Source organism: Eschscholzia californica, unplaced genomic scaffold, assembly GCF_041429995.1.
Source record: "Eschscholzia californica isolate CP2 unplaced genomic scaffold, dmEscCali1.0.p SCAF_3, whole genome shotgun sequence".
NCBI classification, from domain to species: Eukaryota; Viridiplantae; Streptophyta; class Magnoliopsida; order Ranunculales; family Papaveraceae; genus Eschscholzia; species Eschscholzia californica.
The window spans coordinates 36,457,328-36,472,285 of NW_028238420.1; the positions used below are offsets into that span (position 1 = coordinate 36,457,328).

The 14,958-nt window shown below is 35.7% G+C and overlaps 2 protein-coding genes across 4 annotated transcripts in view; one reads left to right on the forward strand and one right to left on the reverse strand.

The window, feature by feature from the left end:
- The window catches only part of LOC147549909 (uncharacterized), an 85,768-nt gene that overhangs the window by 14,999 nt on the left and 55,811 nt on the right, over positions 1-14,958 (forward strand). The window lies entirely within an intron of this gene.
- On the reverse strand, positions 9,048-11,158 carry LOC147549912 (peroxidase P7-like). The gene is made up of 3 exons (XM_086671329.1): positions 10,739-11,158; positions 9,953-10,147; positions 9,048-9,854 (listed from the first exon to the last, which is right to left on the reverse strand). Exons 1-3 carry the CDS (start codon positions 10,970-10,972, stop codon positions 9,306-9,308), a joined length of 978 nt encoding a protein of 325 aa, XP_086527455.1. The 5' UTR covers positions 10,973-11,158; the 3' UTR covers positions 9,048-9,305.

A 14,958-nucleotide genomic window follows, 5' to 3' on the forward strand; every position in this document is an offset into this window, starting at 1 on the left:
GCCAAAAAAAAAGACAATTAAGTGTAAACATGCCGCCCTTTAAGAACATGACACGTGTAAGATATGGGTAAAACTGATTAAGAGTTTGCCTGCCCAAATTAAAGTATGGTAGATGAGGCTGTTAAGTGGGTTAAAACTAGTCTTAGACTTTTCAAAGACTAGAAGTTATACTTATTGAACTTAATCAATACTTAGTTCCTTTTTGAGGCTTTCAACAAAAAAAAAAAAAAAATAGTTCCTTTTTGAGGATTTTTTTTTTGTTGAAGAGTTCCTTTTTGAGGTTGAATGGAACTTTCAAAAAAGTAACAAGCTAGTGCATTAGAGTTTGGGTAATCTAGTATTTGAATTAGAGAGGGTAGTTAAGTATTCCACTATTCATTTTCTCTGATTTGACTAAAATCCATCTTTCTTATTTGCTTTCCGCTATCCAACCTCTCCAATTTCCTTTTGGTTCACTATTGTTGAATAGTGTTTCACTATTCTTTTGAAAGGGATAAAAAGCTATTGAAATGTTGGCATGATAAAAAGATTGTTCACAAAGTGAGAAATGGGGTTTAGAATCCTATTTAACTAAATTATAAAACATCAAAAAAAAGCCCCTGGTATTAGAAATTGTTAGGGACTCGTCTTGTCAACACTAGAATATTGATGCGAGGTATTCAGTTTGTGGACATCCAACTTAAAATAAATTAGCTATGATTAAAAAGACTGTAATGTTGGTATTCTTATGAGGTTCTCTATTGTCTATGTATGTCGGAATATCCTCACAACTCCACGAGACTACTATTATTAGGACGGATGAGTTTTGGGTCCAAAATCATTGGGTCAATGGGTCAAAATCCCAAAGATAATTCGTAGTGGAATTTAGGTCTCTAAGAGTAATTTACCTACATCTTTATGTGTTTCTTTTTCTTTGGGTTTTCTTATCCTATCTGACCTATCTTTGGGTTCACAAGCCTACTATTATTTATGATCTATTACAAGTAAACGAGGGATTGCGTGATACACCTGAAGCTAGATGTACCCGCTAGAGATTTTGATGATGTCTCTGAAGTGCCGTCAGTAGATGCAAACGATGCTCTGCTTGTATTCTTCTTTGGTCCCCTGTGAACCCATCCTGTTGGATAACCAATAATCTCATAACAACCTTTAATTGTATGATTTTCTAGGCCACACTTAGTACACTTTATTGGTGGTCGATTTTGAGTAGAGTCTGACTTCTGGTTGCCTGGACGATATTGTATGAATTTATGTGTAACTAAGGTTGGGGCTTCGTGACAATAAGTATCAATATCAATTAGTACGTACAATTAGTATATAATATCTTTATAATTAGAGTGTAGAATAGTATAAATTTGGTAGTTTCCATTCATGTATATTGTCTCACTTGATATAAATACTCATTGTAACACAACTCTTAATATATCAATGAAATAGCATTCTATTTCAGACATAGTATCAGAGCATTGATCTTGATGCTTCACAGTAGTTGTGCAAAATTCTACGTCGTATCATCTTCATTCTCATTATTGGGGTTTGAGTTGAATATATATTCAACATCAGATCTGTCTACTTCTCATATCATCAGCAAATCAGTGATTTACATTGGTTTGTTTCTCTTCTTTAGATTTAGGAGAGGACTAGTACAATGAATTTCTTCATCGGGTAACGACATCGGTTTTGAGTTTACACAGTTTTTTTTTTTTTCTCTGTCATTAACTTAGCCTTCTCTCTCTACTTCTTTTTTTAAGAAAAAAAAGTTTATTTAGTTCTCCTATTTGTTTACTAATGGCTTGTGAAAAAGATACTCAAACATTGATCACCGATGGGTCATCTGTTGGCTCCGTCAATGGTGACGACAATTCATATTTTTTAGCCGGTATTAAACTAGATGAAATAACTATTCATTATGGCATCAAATTATTGAGGCGAAGGTTGCTAAAAAGGAAAAACATGGTTATTTGACAGGTGCAGATCCTCAACCGGAAAAGACGGATTCATCTTATAACAAGTGGCGTGCTATAGATTGTCAAGTTAGAAGTTGGTCGTTTGATGCTATGAAACCCACTTTAATGCGACGATTTATTCATTATACGACTGCTAAGCAAGTGTGAGATGCAATTAAAAAATATATTCTGATGGACCCGATGAAGCGAAAATATTTGACCTGCATAGAAGAAGTTTTACAATGCAACAAAACGGTGTTTATGTTACCAATTATTATAGTGAACTTACAAGGATATTTCAGGAACTCGATCTGTTAAGTCCGAGTAACATGGAAAACCCAACAGTTAAGACACTAGACGTTAGGAAATCGAGCGTCTTCGAGTTTATATTTTTCTTGCAGGATTAGATTCTAATTTTGATCAGGTTAGAGGTGAAATTTTAAGAATGGAACCAAAGCCTGAACTTGAAGCAGTGTATTTACATATTAAGCGAGAGGTTAATCGACAGGGCACTATGTCGCTTTATAATACTTCTTTCGAAGCCACATCCTTAGTTACATCTAAATCCAAACAATATCGTCCAAACAACCAGAAGTCAAACTCTAGTCAAAATCGACCACCAATGAAGTGTACTAAGTGTGGCCTAGAAAATCATACAATTAAAGGTTATTATGAGATTATTGGTTATCTAGCAAGATGGGTTCACAAGGGACCAAAGAAGAATACAAGTAGAGCATCGTTTACATCTACTGACGGCGCTCTAGAGACATCATCAGAATCTCCAGCAGGTACATCTAGTGCTACGGCTTTAGCTACGTCAGGCATATTATGTGATCCCTCATTTACTTGACACTGGTGCTACTGGCCACAGGACATCTAGCTAGCTTTGACGGTCTACATTCCACTAACCCATCTAGCCAAACCCATATTACTAGTGCTGATGGAACTACTTTTCGGTCCTTGGAGAAGCATTTTTTCTCTCACTCCATCATTGAGTCTTGATCATGTCTTAGTTGTTTCCTCTCTTGATTATGACGTATTATCAGTTCCACAAATAATTGGTTCTTTAAATTGCACCGTGTGTTTTTGGCCCTCGTATTGTCTTTTTTAAGATCTTCTCACCATGGTCTTGATTGGATGTGGTACTGGAAAAAGACGAGTATATTACCTGGACTTGACAGAAGGTTGTAGTGAAAGATTGAGTCAGTCACATCATGTTAAAGGAGATGAATCAGAAAGAATGAAACAGATTTGGTTATGACATAGGTGTTTGGGGCAGCCATCATTCAGTTATTTGAAACGTTTGTTTCTAGATTTACTTTCTAATTTATAGAATCGGATTTTCATTGTGAAACTTGTATTTTGGCTAAAAGTCTTCGAACTTCTTGTCATTTGAGATCACATGAAAGTTTTATGCCTTTTATGATTGTTCACTCTAATGTTTGGGGTCCGGTTAAAACTCCTACCATTAGCGATTTTCGGTGGTTTGTGACATTTATTGATGATTGCTCCAGAATTACATAGATTTTTCTTCTCAAGCAGAAAAGTGAAGTTTTTGACAAGTTCAAACAGTTTCGTCTATATGTTAAAACACAATTTAAAAAAGATTATGACACTACAGTCCGATAATGGTGGAGAGTATACTTCTAATGAGATGAGTAATTTTTTGATTCAGAATGACATTGTTCATCAAACGACATTTTCCAATACACCCCAGCAAAATGGTGTTGAGCGAAAAAATCAGCATCTTTTGGAAGTTGTTCGTGCTTCTTTTTTGGGAGCCCATATGCCACAGAATTTTTGGGGTGAAGCTCTTTGTTCCGCTAGATATCTTATAAACAGGACACCATGTAGTACTCTTCAATACCAAACTCCTTTACAGACATTGAGTTCATTCCATAATATTTCATCTTCAACAAGTTTAGAACTACGCATATTTGGTTGTGTTGCATACACTCAGATTTATCCTCATCAACTTCGTAAGTTTGATCCAAGAGAACGTAAATGTGTATTTGTTGGTTATTCGAATACTCATAAAGACTATAGGTGTTACCATCTACCTACTCAGAATATGTATGTTATAGCTGGGTTACTTTCTGTGAGAGTGAGTATTATTTCTAAGGGAGAGACTCCGAGTATCCCCTACAAGGGGAGAATTTTATATTTGCAGAGGATATTATTGACAACACTATTTCATCCACCAAAATAGTTGAAGATGTGATAGCTTTGATCAGTCTGTAATAAATATTGAACAATATATCATTGCAACTCCAGCTCCTCCTATAGTACCACCACCACTCATCCAATCAGACCCTGCAGAACCAGTTGATCCTCCACAGGTAACTGAACTAGATTCCTCTAATAGTTCCTCCATTGTAGAAGGTATAGAAAATTTAAGCTACCAATTACCTCCTTGAACTACTAGACACATCCCCAACAAACAATATGAACCTAATCTCATTTCGAATACAAAATATCTATCCGTAGACTGTCTCTGTCATGTGCGTCATTTACATGTCAATTATCTGTTGTATCTATTCCAAGTAATGTGCCAGTAGCTTTAAAGGACCCGAAGAGGACTTAAGCCATGAACGAAGAAATGAAGGCACTCCAAAAGAATTCAACCTGAGAAGTGACCACCCTCTCAGAAGGAAAACAAGTAGTAGGATGCATATGGATATATAGAGTTAAGTATAAGGCAGATGAAACTATTGAACGCTACAAAGCTAGACTTCTACTAAGGGTTACACTCAAACCTATGGTATTGATTATTTTGAGACATTTGCTTCAGTGGCTAAGATGAACACAGTTCGAGTTTTCATCTCATTAGCAGCAAATTTAAATTGGCCTTTGCAATAATTTGACGTAAAAAATGCCTTCTTACATGGTGATTTAGAAGAATAAGTTTACATGGACCCTCCACTAGGACGCAAGATAAATTCTATCAAAAGTAATGTGGTTTGTAGACTGAATAGATCTTTGTATGGACTAAAACAATCTCCAAAAGCGTAGTTTGGAAGGTTTAGTAAATCCATGAGAAATTTTGGACACAAACTGAGCATTTAGATCGTACTTTATTTTTCCAAACCAAAAAATGACAAGATTACCTGCCTCATTGTTTATGTTGACGATATTGATAGTAACAGAAAATGATACTGAAGAAAGATTAGCATTACAACACCATTTGGCAAAAGATTTTGAGATGAAAGATCTTGGAGCTTTGAAGTATTTTTTGGGTATTGAAGTGCCCTGTTCGAAGCAAAGAATTTCTTTTGTCACAACGAAAATAGTTCCTTGATCTTTTAACTGAAACAGGCATGTTGGATTGTCAGCCAGCAATCACTCCTATGAAGGAGAATCACAAGCTTAAGTTATTACCGGACAAGGTGCCCACCAACAAATATTCTAGTTGGTAAATTGATCTACTTATCACATACTAGACCTGATATAGCATATGCAGTACACGTGGTAAGTCAATTTATGCATGCATCGATGAGGCACACATGGATGTTGTGACTCGAATTTTGAGGTACTTAAAGTCCCCACCTAGTAAACGATTGATGCTTTCTTCTCATGGTCATTTTGATGTTGAAGGTTATACAGATGCAGATTTGGCAGACAATGTAATTGATAGGCGATCCACATCTGGGTACTTCACTTTTGTAGGAGGAAATTTGGTTACTTGGCGAATCAAAAAGTAGTGTCTAGGTCAAGTGTTGAATTTGAATACAGGAGTGTGGCACAGGGAATATGTGAGTTATTATGGATTAGAATTTGATTGAAGAACTAGGTTTTAAATCCAAACAAGCTATGGAATTGCATTATGATAGTAAAGTTGCAATTATATTGCAAATAACCCAGTGCAACATGACAGGACCAAACATGTTGAGGTAGATCGACACTTCATAAAAGAGAAACTTGATGCAAATAATATTAAGGTGTCGTTTGTCCGTTCTGAAGATCAATTAACAGATATCCTAATCAAAGCAGTCAACAGTCAAATCTTCTCCAACGCATCAAGCAAGTTGGGTCTCAAAGACATCTATACTCCAACTTGAGGGGGAGTATCAATTAGTATATCAACTAATATATAATATCTTTATAATTAGAGTATAGAATAGTATAAATTTGGTAGTTTTCATTCATGTATATTGACTCACTTTGTATAAATACCCATGGTAACACAACTCTTAATATATCAATGAAATATCATTCTATTTCAGACAAATTTATCTTTGTTTATCTTTGATGTGTTCTAACTTAGGTTATTTTTTTTACTTTTTCATTCTACTAAACCTTTTTTCTTAATAGTTCAATATCAACCATTTTCCGAAAAGAATATCACAAAATCATTCACATATCTTCTTCAACTATTATGTTTCTAGAATATGGGTTTTCTTCGAGAAATGTAGCATGAAAAAGTAATATGCAAAGAATTTGTATATTCTCCAAGAATTTGTTTGATTATCACTATTGAGGTAAATATTAATCTGTTTTAACCAGTCACTATATCAACAGATTGACTTTGAGTTCACGTGTCGAAACTCCGAATACACACGACCAACAAAACCAACTGAGGGATGGACCCGAAAGGACTCTAGCGTTTGAGCTTTAAAATGGAAGGTTGACACAAATAACCTAGGTACCTTCAACTCTGTCGTGACTTAATCACCTGCAGAACGGTCTAAAGAAGTAAGTTGACGCCATCATTTATGTTTGTGCTCGAATGAAAATGTCACTTACATTGGAAGGCCAAATAACATGATAAATTCGTTATCATCAAACATCCATTATCGTCGAACATCTGCAATGTTGAGCCAAATATTGTTCTGCCTTGACCAGTCAAGAACTCAACCAATTGACTTAGGCAACACGTGTAGGAACCCCCAATGCGCATGCGTGACAAAATCAACAGATGTTTTGGACCCCAAGGAGTTCTACCACCTGAGCCCTAAAACAAGAGGTTACCATGAGTCTCCTAGGCATATCAAGCCTGGTTAAGACTTCAAGGCCAACAGAACGGTAGGACTTGAGTCAGCTCTGAAACCTGAGCCTTAAAACAGGAGGTCTGCGAAAGTAAGCATGACACCTTCATCTCTGCTCTGCCTGAAAGATATGTTGGTTACGTCGAAGACCAAATAGCGCTAGATATCTTCTTTTCTTATCGAGAAAGATACGATCATATGACTATGATCAGAAAGATTTCAATAGTGGTCGCCTACATTAAACCAGTGCCTTACCACCGCTAAGTCAAACCTCACACGTTTGACCTGAGAAGTGATCTGATCCTTAACCTTTGAATTCTCATTAACTTAGAGCCTACAACACTGGACTGACTTGAGCATCAGAGTGACTTTCTAAGTACCCCACCCCCTATTCTGTCATTGACGGTAAAGGAGATCAGTCGAATCGAAGGTAGCAAGACGATTTCGGGAAGCCACTTCCCGACATAATCACTTACAACATATTTACGATTTTTAGTTTTTCGACTTTCCTAAGTTAGGTTTCATAGAAATAGTTACCCTTTTCTCAAAGTTATCATTTTCGTGTTAGTTGACTTCGGTTTCCGATAGATTTTCAAAGGTCAACCAACTTTTGGGAAGTCAGTGCATGGAATGAGTGAGTTTGTTTAGCGACCGACAATAAATGTAGCATCCTAGGGTTTCTTGTAGCATTTATTTAATTTTACATATATTTTGGTAGCTCGAATAACATTTTCTAAACGAAGAGATAATCTAAGGTGTCTTACAAACATAAGTTTGTTGCTCTAAGAATGGTTTTAACGGTAATAGATGCTTACAGATGTTTCGTAAATTTTTACATTGTTGTTTTGTTATCGTACTGTGATTATATTTTATGTAGATGCAGATATTACCCGATCATCAAATGGATTTTATTCAACAAAATTCTACTAGTTTTTACCTGAAAAGGAAAATAACTAAGCCAAAGTATTCATGGAGTCCTATCTTCACCCACGTAGGCTAACAGTTAGAGCTAAAGATGTTATTAGAGCATCGATCCGCTAAATATTTGCAGCATTTTACACCTAGCTTAAAGCATTTCTCTAACAACTCTTAACGTTTTAGCTATTTATATGAAATTAATGTTTTAAAAAGTTTAATATTTTATGAATTTGTGCGCATTTTGTTTAGTTCTTTTACAATTTTAGTCCCTTATTTATGTAAAAAGGTACTTACATTTATTCCCTTTAAGGCTGTGCGTTTAGTGCACTTTGTTGATTTTATGTCGATACATATGATACTGGTCGTTTTTAGAATATTGGTCCAATTCTTAAAGTAAGTTTATTTTTTTTCTCCATTTTGTATATCGAAGTACTTAAAGATATTCCCAAAGAGTTTGTGGCTCAAGGTTTATTGTTCATTTACACGATTTGTAGGTTCTAGTGACCCTTGGTGATTTTCGGTAGGATATTCAAAATCTTGTTAGAGTCGGAGATATTATGTCGACATCTTTTTGCTGTTTCAATCGTTTTTAACTTGAGTTTTCTGTCTTTTGCACATACGGTTGATGTGCTTCAAATTATTCTCCTAAAGTTTGTAACATAGAGTCTCGGGTTTATGTATACAATTTTAGTTACGTAATAGTTAATCTTGATGATTTTCTCTATAAACTAAAAAATACAGCTAAAGTTTATAAAAAAGAAGTTTTTCAACATCTTGGTTGTGTTTGTAGGACTTTCATGATATCCTCTAGTCTTTCTCCTATTATTCACTCACACGAGATAAGGACAGTTGACTCATTAACTGTGCACGTTTTTGCAACCAAATAAAAAATACTATAAGGTGGTGTGACAAATAACAGTATCCAATTCTTACAATAGATAAATATGATTGATTTTTCTTTCTAAAGTAATCTTTAAGTTGGTAGAATGTCAGTTCACCCATCTTTTCAATCCCCATATGCTTCCTAAGTTAGTTATTTGATGTGGTACGCCTCTTTATCACTTTCTTTACATCTTTTCTTAGTTTTTCGACCAGGATTTTGACCGGTGCGTGATGAATTGTCTAAGTGAATCAACCATTCCGAATACAAATAAAAATACTCGAAAATAAGACAAAAAAATTGGTAAAAGAAAGAAAATACGATACAAACTAAAATAATTTCTTTCATTTTCTTGAACAATATCTTTATCCATATACAAATATATTTCACCTATTCGTCTTGATGAACAAATGAAATTTCTCAAGCATAAAGACCAAACCTACCGAAATACAAATATATACGGTATAAAACCCAAAAATAAAATATACTGCAAAGCCCATATTTGTTGGGCGGGTAACATGTGAATCTCACCACTGGAGAGACCAAGACTAGTAGTATATTAGCCATCCTCGTTCCTTACGAGTTAACTTTTCTGCAGTTCAATCGAATTTGACCAGCATTTCCAGTCAAAACCTTAATATTTCCCATTTTAATCATAGACTTAGCAAAACCAGCTGAAAAAACTCCAGCATTGGTATATTTCTTCACTAAGTTATCAGTTGATCCACCATTAAACAAGACTTGATCTGAATGAAGAAGACCCTTTCTTTCCACCAAGTTTGTGAAGTAATTTGTGTCAAATTTTGCAGCTGTGTGATCTAGAGGAGCAAGTCTACTATCACCACCATTTTTAGGACAAGTTGCTTGTCGATTCTTGGCGAAACTCGGGTGGATATTGGTCTCATTGTATATCCTATTCTTGAATGCACCACATCTAGCAAAACCAATAGTGTGTCCACCTGATAATGCAACCAAGTCTTCTTGATTCAAACCTTGTTTCTTGAAGTTGTTGATGAGAGCTGAGAGGCTCATGAAGGGACCAGGTATGTCATTGTTGGCAGCTGCCTTGCTTGCTGTTTTCGAATCTCGTCTCCCTAATTGAACATTCCATGTTGGTCCTCCTAACTATAATCAATACCAAAATCATCGATATCAATTAAAGTACTAAAATAAGGTTTACTAAATGATACGCCCGTTTAGAGGGAAAGACTAAAATAAAGTACCTGAACGACCGAATCACGAGCAGCAACCGCTAAAATATCAGCACATGAGACAATAGGTGCCCCACAGGCTTTGTCGACTTCTGACTTAATCCTGTCCACCACTTCAAATCCTCTAGCTGATCCAACATTTGCAAATGCATTCTTCTCACTATCTATTTTTGATGTACTGTCTAGCAGTATTGATCCATCACATCCCTACATTACCCATAAATCACAATTAGTCCTACACACTTGCTTGTTTAAGGGAAGTTTTATAGGCGTCCACCAGAAATGCTAAAGGCACCTCATTCTCCTCACACAATCCCCCTAAATTTGCCTTGAGAGATGCACCTTTAAAACTTTCCATTATTTCATTTTGTAGCCCCAACAAGTTTACCGTAGGTTTCAAAAGAAGCCTAATAAAAAAAAAAAAAGTAAAGAATTCCTTCACTTGGACAAAATTATGAAGAATAGGATGTCATCTAACTCATTACCAATTGGTATTCTTGCTTGCTACTAGATCATTATTTTTCCATGTAGAACTATTGGTATTTATTTTGAGTCCGACACTTGTCTTTTTTTCTTTTCAAATAACCTAGAGCACTTGTGATTTTTAAACCTATCAGTGTAAGCCTAACTAATATCATGTTTAATTTGTGATCATCAAACTCAAAATTAATTAGTAATAAGTTAATGTGTTTTAGACAGTAGAACATCATTTTCCACGTGAGACTAATCTCACACAAGTTATAACGGTTTTCAAAGAATTGATTCAAATGATATGTAAAAAAAGACTAATATTCTTACATTAACGAAGCAATCATGGAAGTGAAGACGAAGGAGAGAAGCACCCATACGAGTTTCCCGCTGCACGGCAGCTGCCACCACTTTCTTAATGGTGGGCAAAGCCTTTGGACAGACTTTGTCATAGAAGTTGGGAGAGAGATTTGCACCTGAAGAGATTGTTACCATGGAACTAAAATTACCAACCATGATCACTAGAAGCATGAGATTGCAGAACAAACTATTGGTAGCAGCCATATCTTCTTGATGTTGTTTTAGTATATAGTAGGACTTTATTTCTCAAGTTTTCTCAATGTAAGTAGACACTCTCTCTCTCTAAATTATAAATTCTGTGCCGAAAGTACATATTGTTTGGATATAAGGAGATGTATATTTATAGGATAAACTTTTTCAAAATATGTCTACAACATTATTGAAGCATCCGTGTAAGAACTCAAAACATGACAAAACTGAAAAAGGGAGGTCTAGCTAGGCTGCTGGTTGAATAGTTCTAGTCATGAATAGTAAGTACATGGAATTAAAGTGATTCTAGGAGTTGCATGAATATGTCTACAACATTATTGCTCAAAACATGACAAAAATGAAAAAGGAAGGGCCCAGCATATATATTATTTACCCTGATAATAGTTGTACGTGGGAGAAAGAGTCTCAAGCAACCAAGAATATAATGTCTAGTTCTCTCTACTCATTGTCAATTAGTTCTCTCTACTCATTGTCAATTGGTTCTGAGTTGGATGATCACAAACTTAACATGGTATCAGAACTAGACTCGCATGTGATCGGTTGAAAAGCCACACATGCTCCACGTGGGAGAAAGGGTATCAAGCAACTAAAAATAAAATGTCTAGATTCCCTCTACTCATTGCCAATTGGTTCTGAGTTGGATGACTACAAACTTAACATGGTGTCAAAGCTAGGTCGTGTTAGGCTGAAATACGCCACATGGGAGGGAGCGTGTGAGAATAGTCCCATATAGGAGAAAAGGTATCTAGCAACTAAGCATGTAATGTTTAAGTCCTCTTCGCTCATTGTCAATTGGTTTTGAGTTAGATGACTAAAAACTTAACATTTCACATGTAAAACTTTTTAGTTTAATAGTGAAACTTATGCAAATTTGGGTTTATGACTTCTACGAGCATATTAAATTTTTGTATCAATGCTTTATTCAAGCCCTCCCCATTGGAAAGTGGAATTGTATATAATTGAAAATATTATGAATTGTAACTCTGGTAATCATATTGAAACTATTGAATAACATATATTAGACCACTCATCTATTACGAATAAATAATAATGGACAAAATATAGACTATCGCAGCGAGAAGGAAAGCTAGTATTTTATAATTTATTTGGAAAATTCACTGGATTAGTTTTTTTTTCAAGTATATTATTGATGATAAGCCTCTACAAGTCATAAACTAGATATTGGTTTTCCCTCTGACCAAAAAATAAGACACATTTATTAAACATATATTTTTTCAATGGTTATACTCGACATAAAATAGATACTCCGTTATCCTGCAGTTTAATACTTAAAATAACATTCCTATATATCAACATCTCAGGAATAGCCAGAACTCCAATCAATACAATCCGGTAGACTGGTATTTCATCTAGAACATTAAAGTACTATATCTCGGATCAAACTATTTTTTCAGAAATGTTGTACAAAAAGTTTACCTATCAGATATAAAAGGGTTATTTCCCTAATGGCCCCCTACCTTGTGACCAGCTTCCCGCCTGGCCCCACACTTTACGAGAAATACCCATATGGTCCCCTTCCGTTATAACACCGTTACTCTCTCTCTCCTCCATCTCTTTTTCTCTCTCTTCCATGTCAAGCCACATCATCTGTTACGCCACCTCATCACCATCTCCGGCAGAGGTCGCCGGCCGGCCAAATTTCCGGCCGGCGACCTTCAAACTAAATAACATAAAAAAATTTCCTTTTTTCTCTCTCTTCCTCTGTCTCTCTCTGACACTACTCCGGCTTAGTTTGTTAAGTGAAGAACAGACCAGGTCTGTTCAGTGAAGAACAGACCTCGGTATGTTCAGTGAAGAACAGACCACTCCTGCGAAGGTCTCCCTTCGCCGGAGTAGTGTTAGAGAGAGAGAGGATGAGAGAAAAAAAAATTAGTTTGAAGGTCGTTAGCCGGAAATTTGGCCGACCGGCAACCTCTGTCGGAGAAGGTGATGAGGTGGCGTAACAGATGATGTGGCGTGACATGGGAGAGAGAGAAAAAGAGATGGAGGAGAGAGAGTAACGGTGTTATAACGGAAGGGGGCCATATGGGTATTTCTCGTAAAGTGGGGGGCCAGGCGGGAAGCTGGTCACAAAGTAGGGGAAGGGAAATAACCCGATATAAAATTGGTAAATACATTGGTAACGACTATAAATGCATCTACTGTAACAACACTAAGACGTTAGATCATGCTCTCTTACACTGCTATTATGTCAGATTTATATAGTTTTATTTTAATGTTATAATGGAGAATATTAACTTTGTCAGCGATGGGATCCTTCAATGAAAAGATATAGATACTAATTCTACTAACTTATATGTTAATATTCTTTGGTTCATATGGAAGGCACGATGTGAGAAATGCTTTAATATGCAGCTACAATCCCCAACTCAAGTCATAAACAGAATCAAAGTCACGCCAACCCAACAAATAAAAAGATAGGCAAAAGACAACAACATAAATGGAATCCCCTACAACACCATATCTTAAAATCAATGTCGACACTTCTTTCAAAAGTCGGACAGAACTAACAGACATAAGATGCATAATCCATGACGATCAAGCAAACTTCATAGTAGCTGTGACGGATACAACAAGAGGGCGGAGTCCAGAAGAATGTGAATGTAACGCTATCTTTTGTGCCATCAGATGGGCGGTAGAGCTACACATCAGTTATCTTTACATGGAGAGTGATAATCTCAACATTGTCATTGTCAACCACCTTCAATACCCGAGTAGACTATACAATGGCAAACCATCAGTCATACGGAAGGAATTCAAAAACTAATGTCGCAATTTACCAACATTATTTTCTTCTACAGTCAAGAGCGGACCCACGTAAGGGCCTGTGGGGACACATACTCCCACAGGCCTTAATATATATTTAATTAAAATAGTTAAACACACATTATTAAGTTTACTAGCATTAAATTTCAACTACTTACTTTTGTACTGGTGGGCCGAATACTAGATATCCCGTTGGATTCCCTCAGCCTCCACTTTTAGCGTTCAATTCCCATCATCCATTCTTTATTTAACTTTTGTAGGTAAATTCATTTGTGGTACTTCTTTTGTTATTAGTTTGGGCCCTGTCTTGTTATTAGTTGTCCTTTACACCCTGTATTTTTCTCATGGATTCCCATTATCAAATCAATTCTTCCTTTTTCTCTTTATGAGTTTGACACGGATGTTAACTTTGTTCGAGTCATTTTTCCTCATATTATTATGTATTTTTTATTTCATTATATATAATATATATATAAATATATATGTTTGTGTGTATATTGACTATTTTTTTCTAAATTTCGTCTACCGTCTTTTCCTTTAAATGTTTTACAAACGTAAGATGTGATGATCAGTTTTTAAGACATAATGGACTTTGTTTCTTTTGAAATAAAACTTACACATATTATTTTTTATATAATTCGAGTTTGTATAAGACTAATTATTTATATTGAATCTTAGTCAATGCGACCCACAAGTTACCATTAGTCGAGTTGGTTAGAGGTGTAGCTATAAGATAGAAAATTTACTCGCTTGAATGTCACATCATATTTTGTACATAATTTAAAGTTTTTTATTATAACTAAAAGTGCCCCCCACAAGCAAAAAATCCTGAGTCCGCCACTGGCTACATCCCACAAAAAAGTAACGAGCATGCAGACCAATTAGCAAATTGAACAAGACATCATCGGCAGAATCGCATATGACGCTCCAAACTGACATTCCTCCTCGACTCCAATCAGTTTATGAGGGTTTTGTAGCGCCTCTACTCTTCTCAACTAAAAAAATTGAAATAGATACTCTCCAATGACAATCCATTACTGCTACTAGCAGCACAAGTGTCTCGGGGCCACATCTGGCTATTTGGGGTTGTTTTTAATGTACTAAAAAATATATATAATGGGAGTTCATCTAAGGAGGATTTGAACTCTTAGAAAATGAACATAATACCACATTGTTGACAACTAATTATCTAC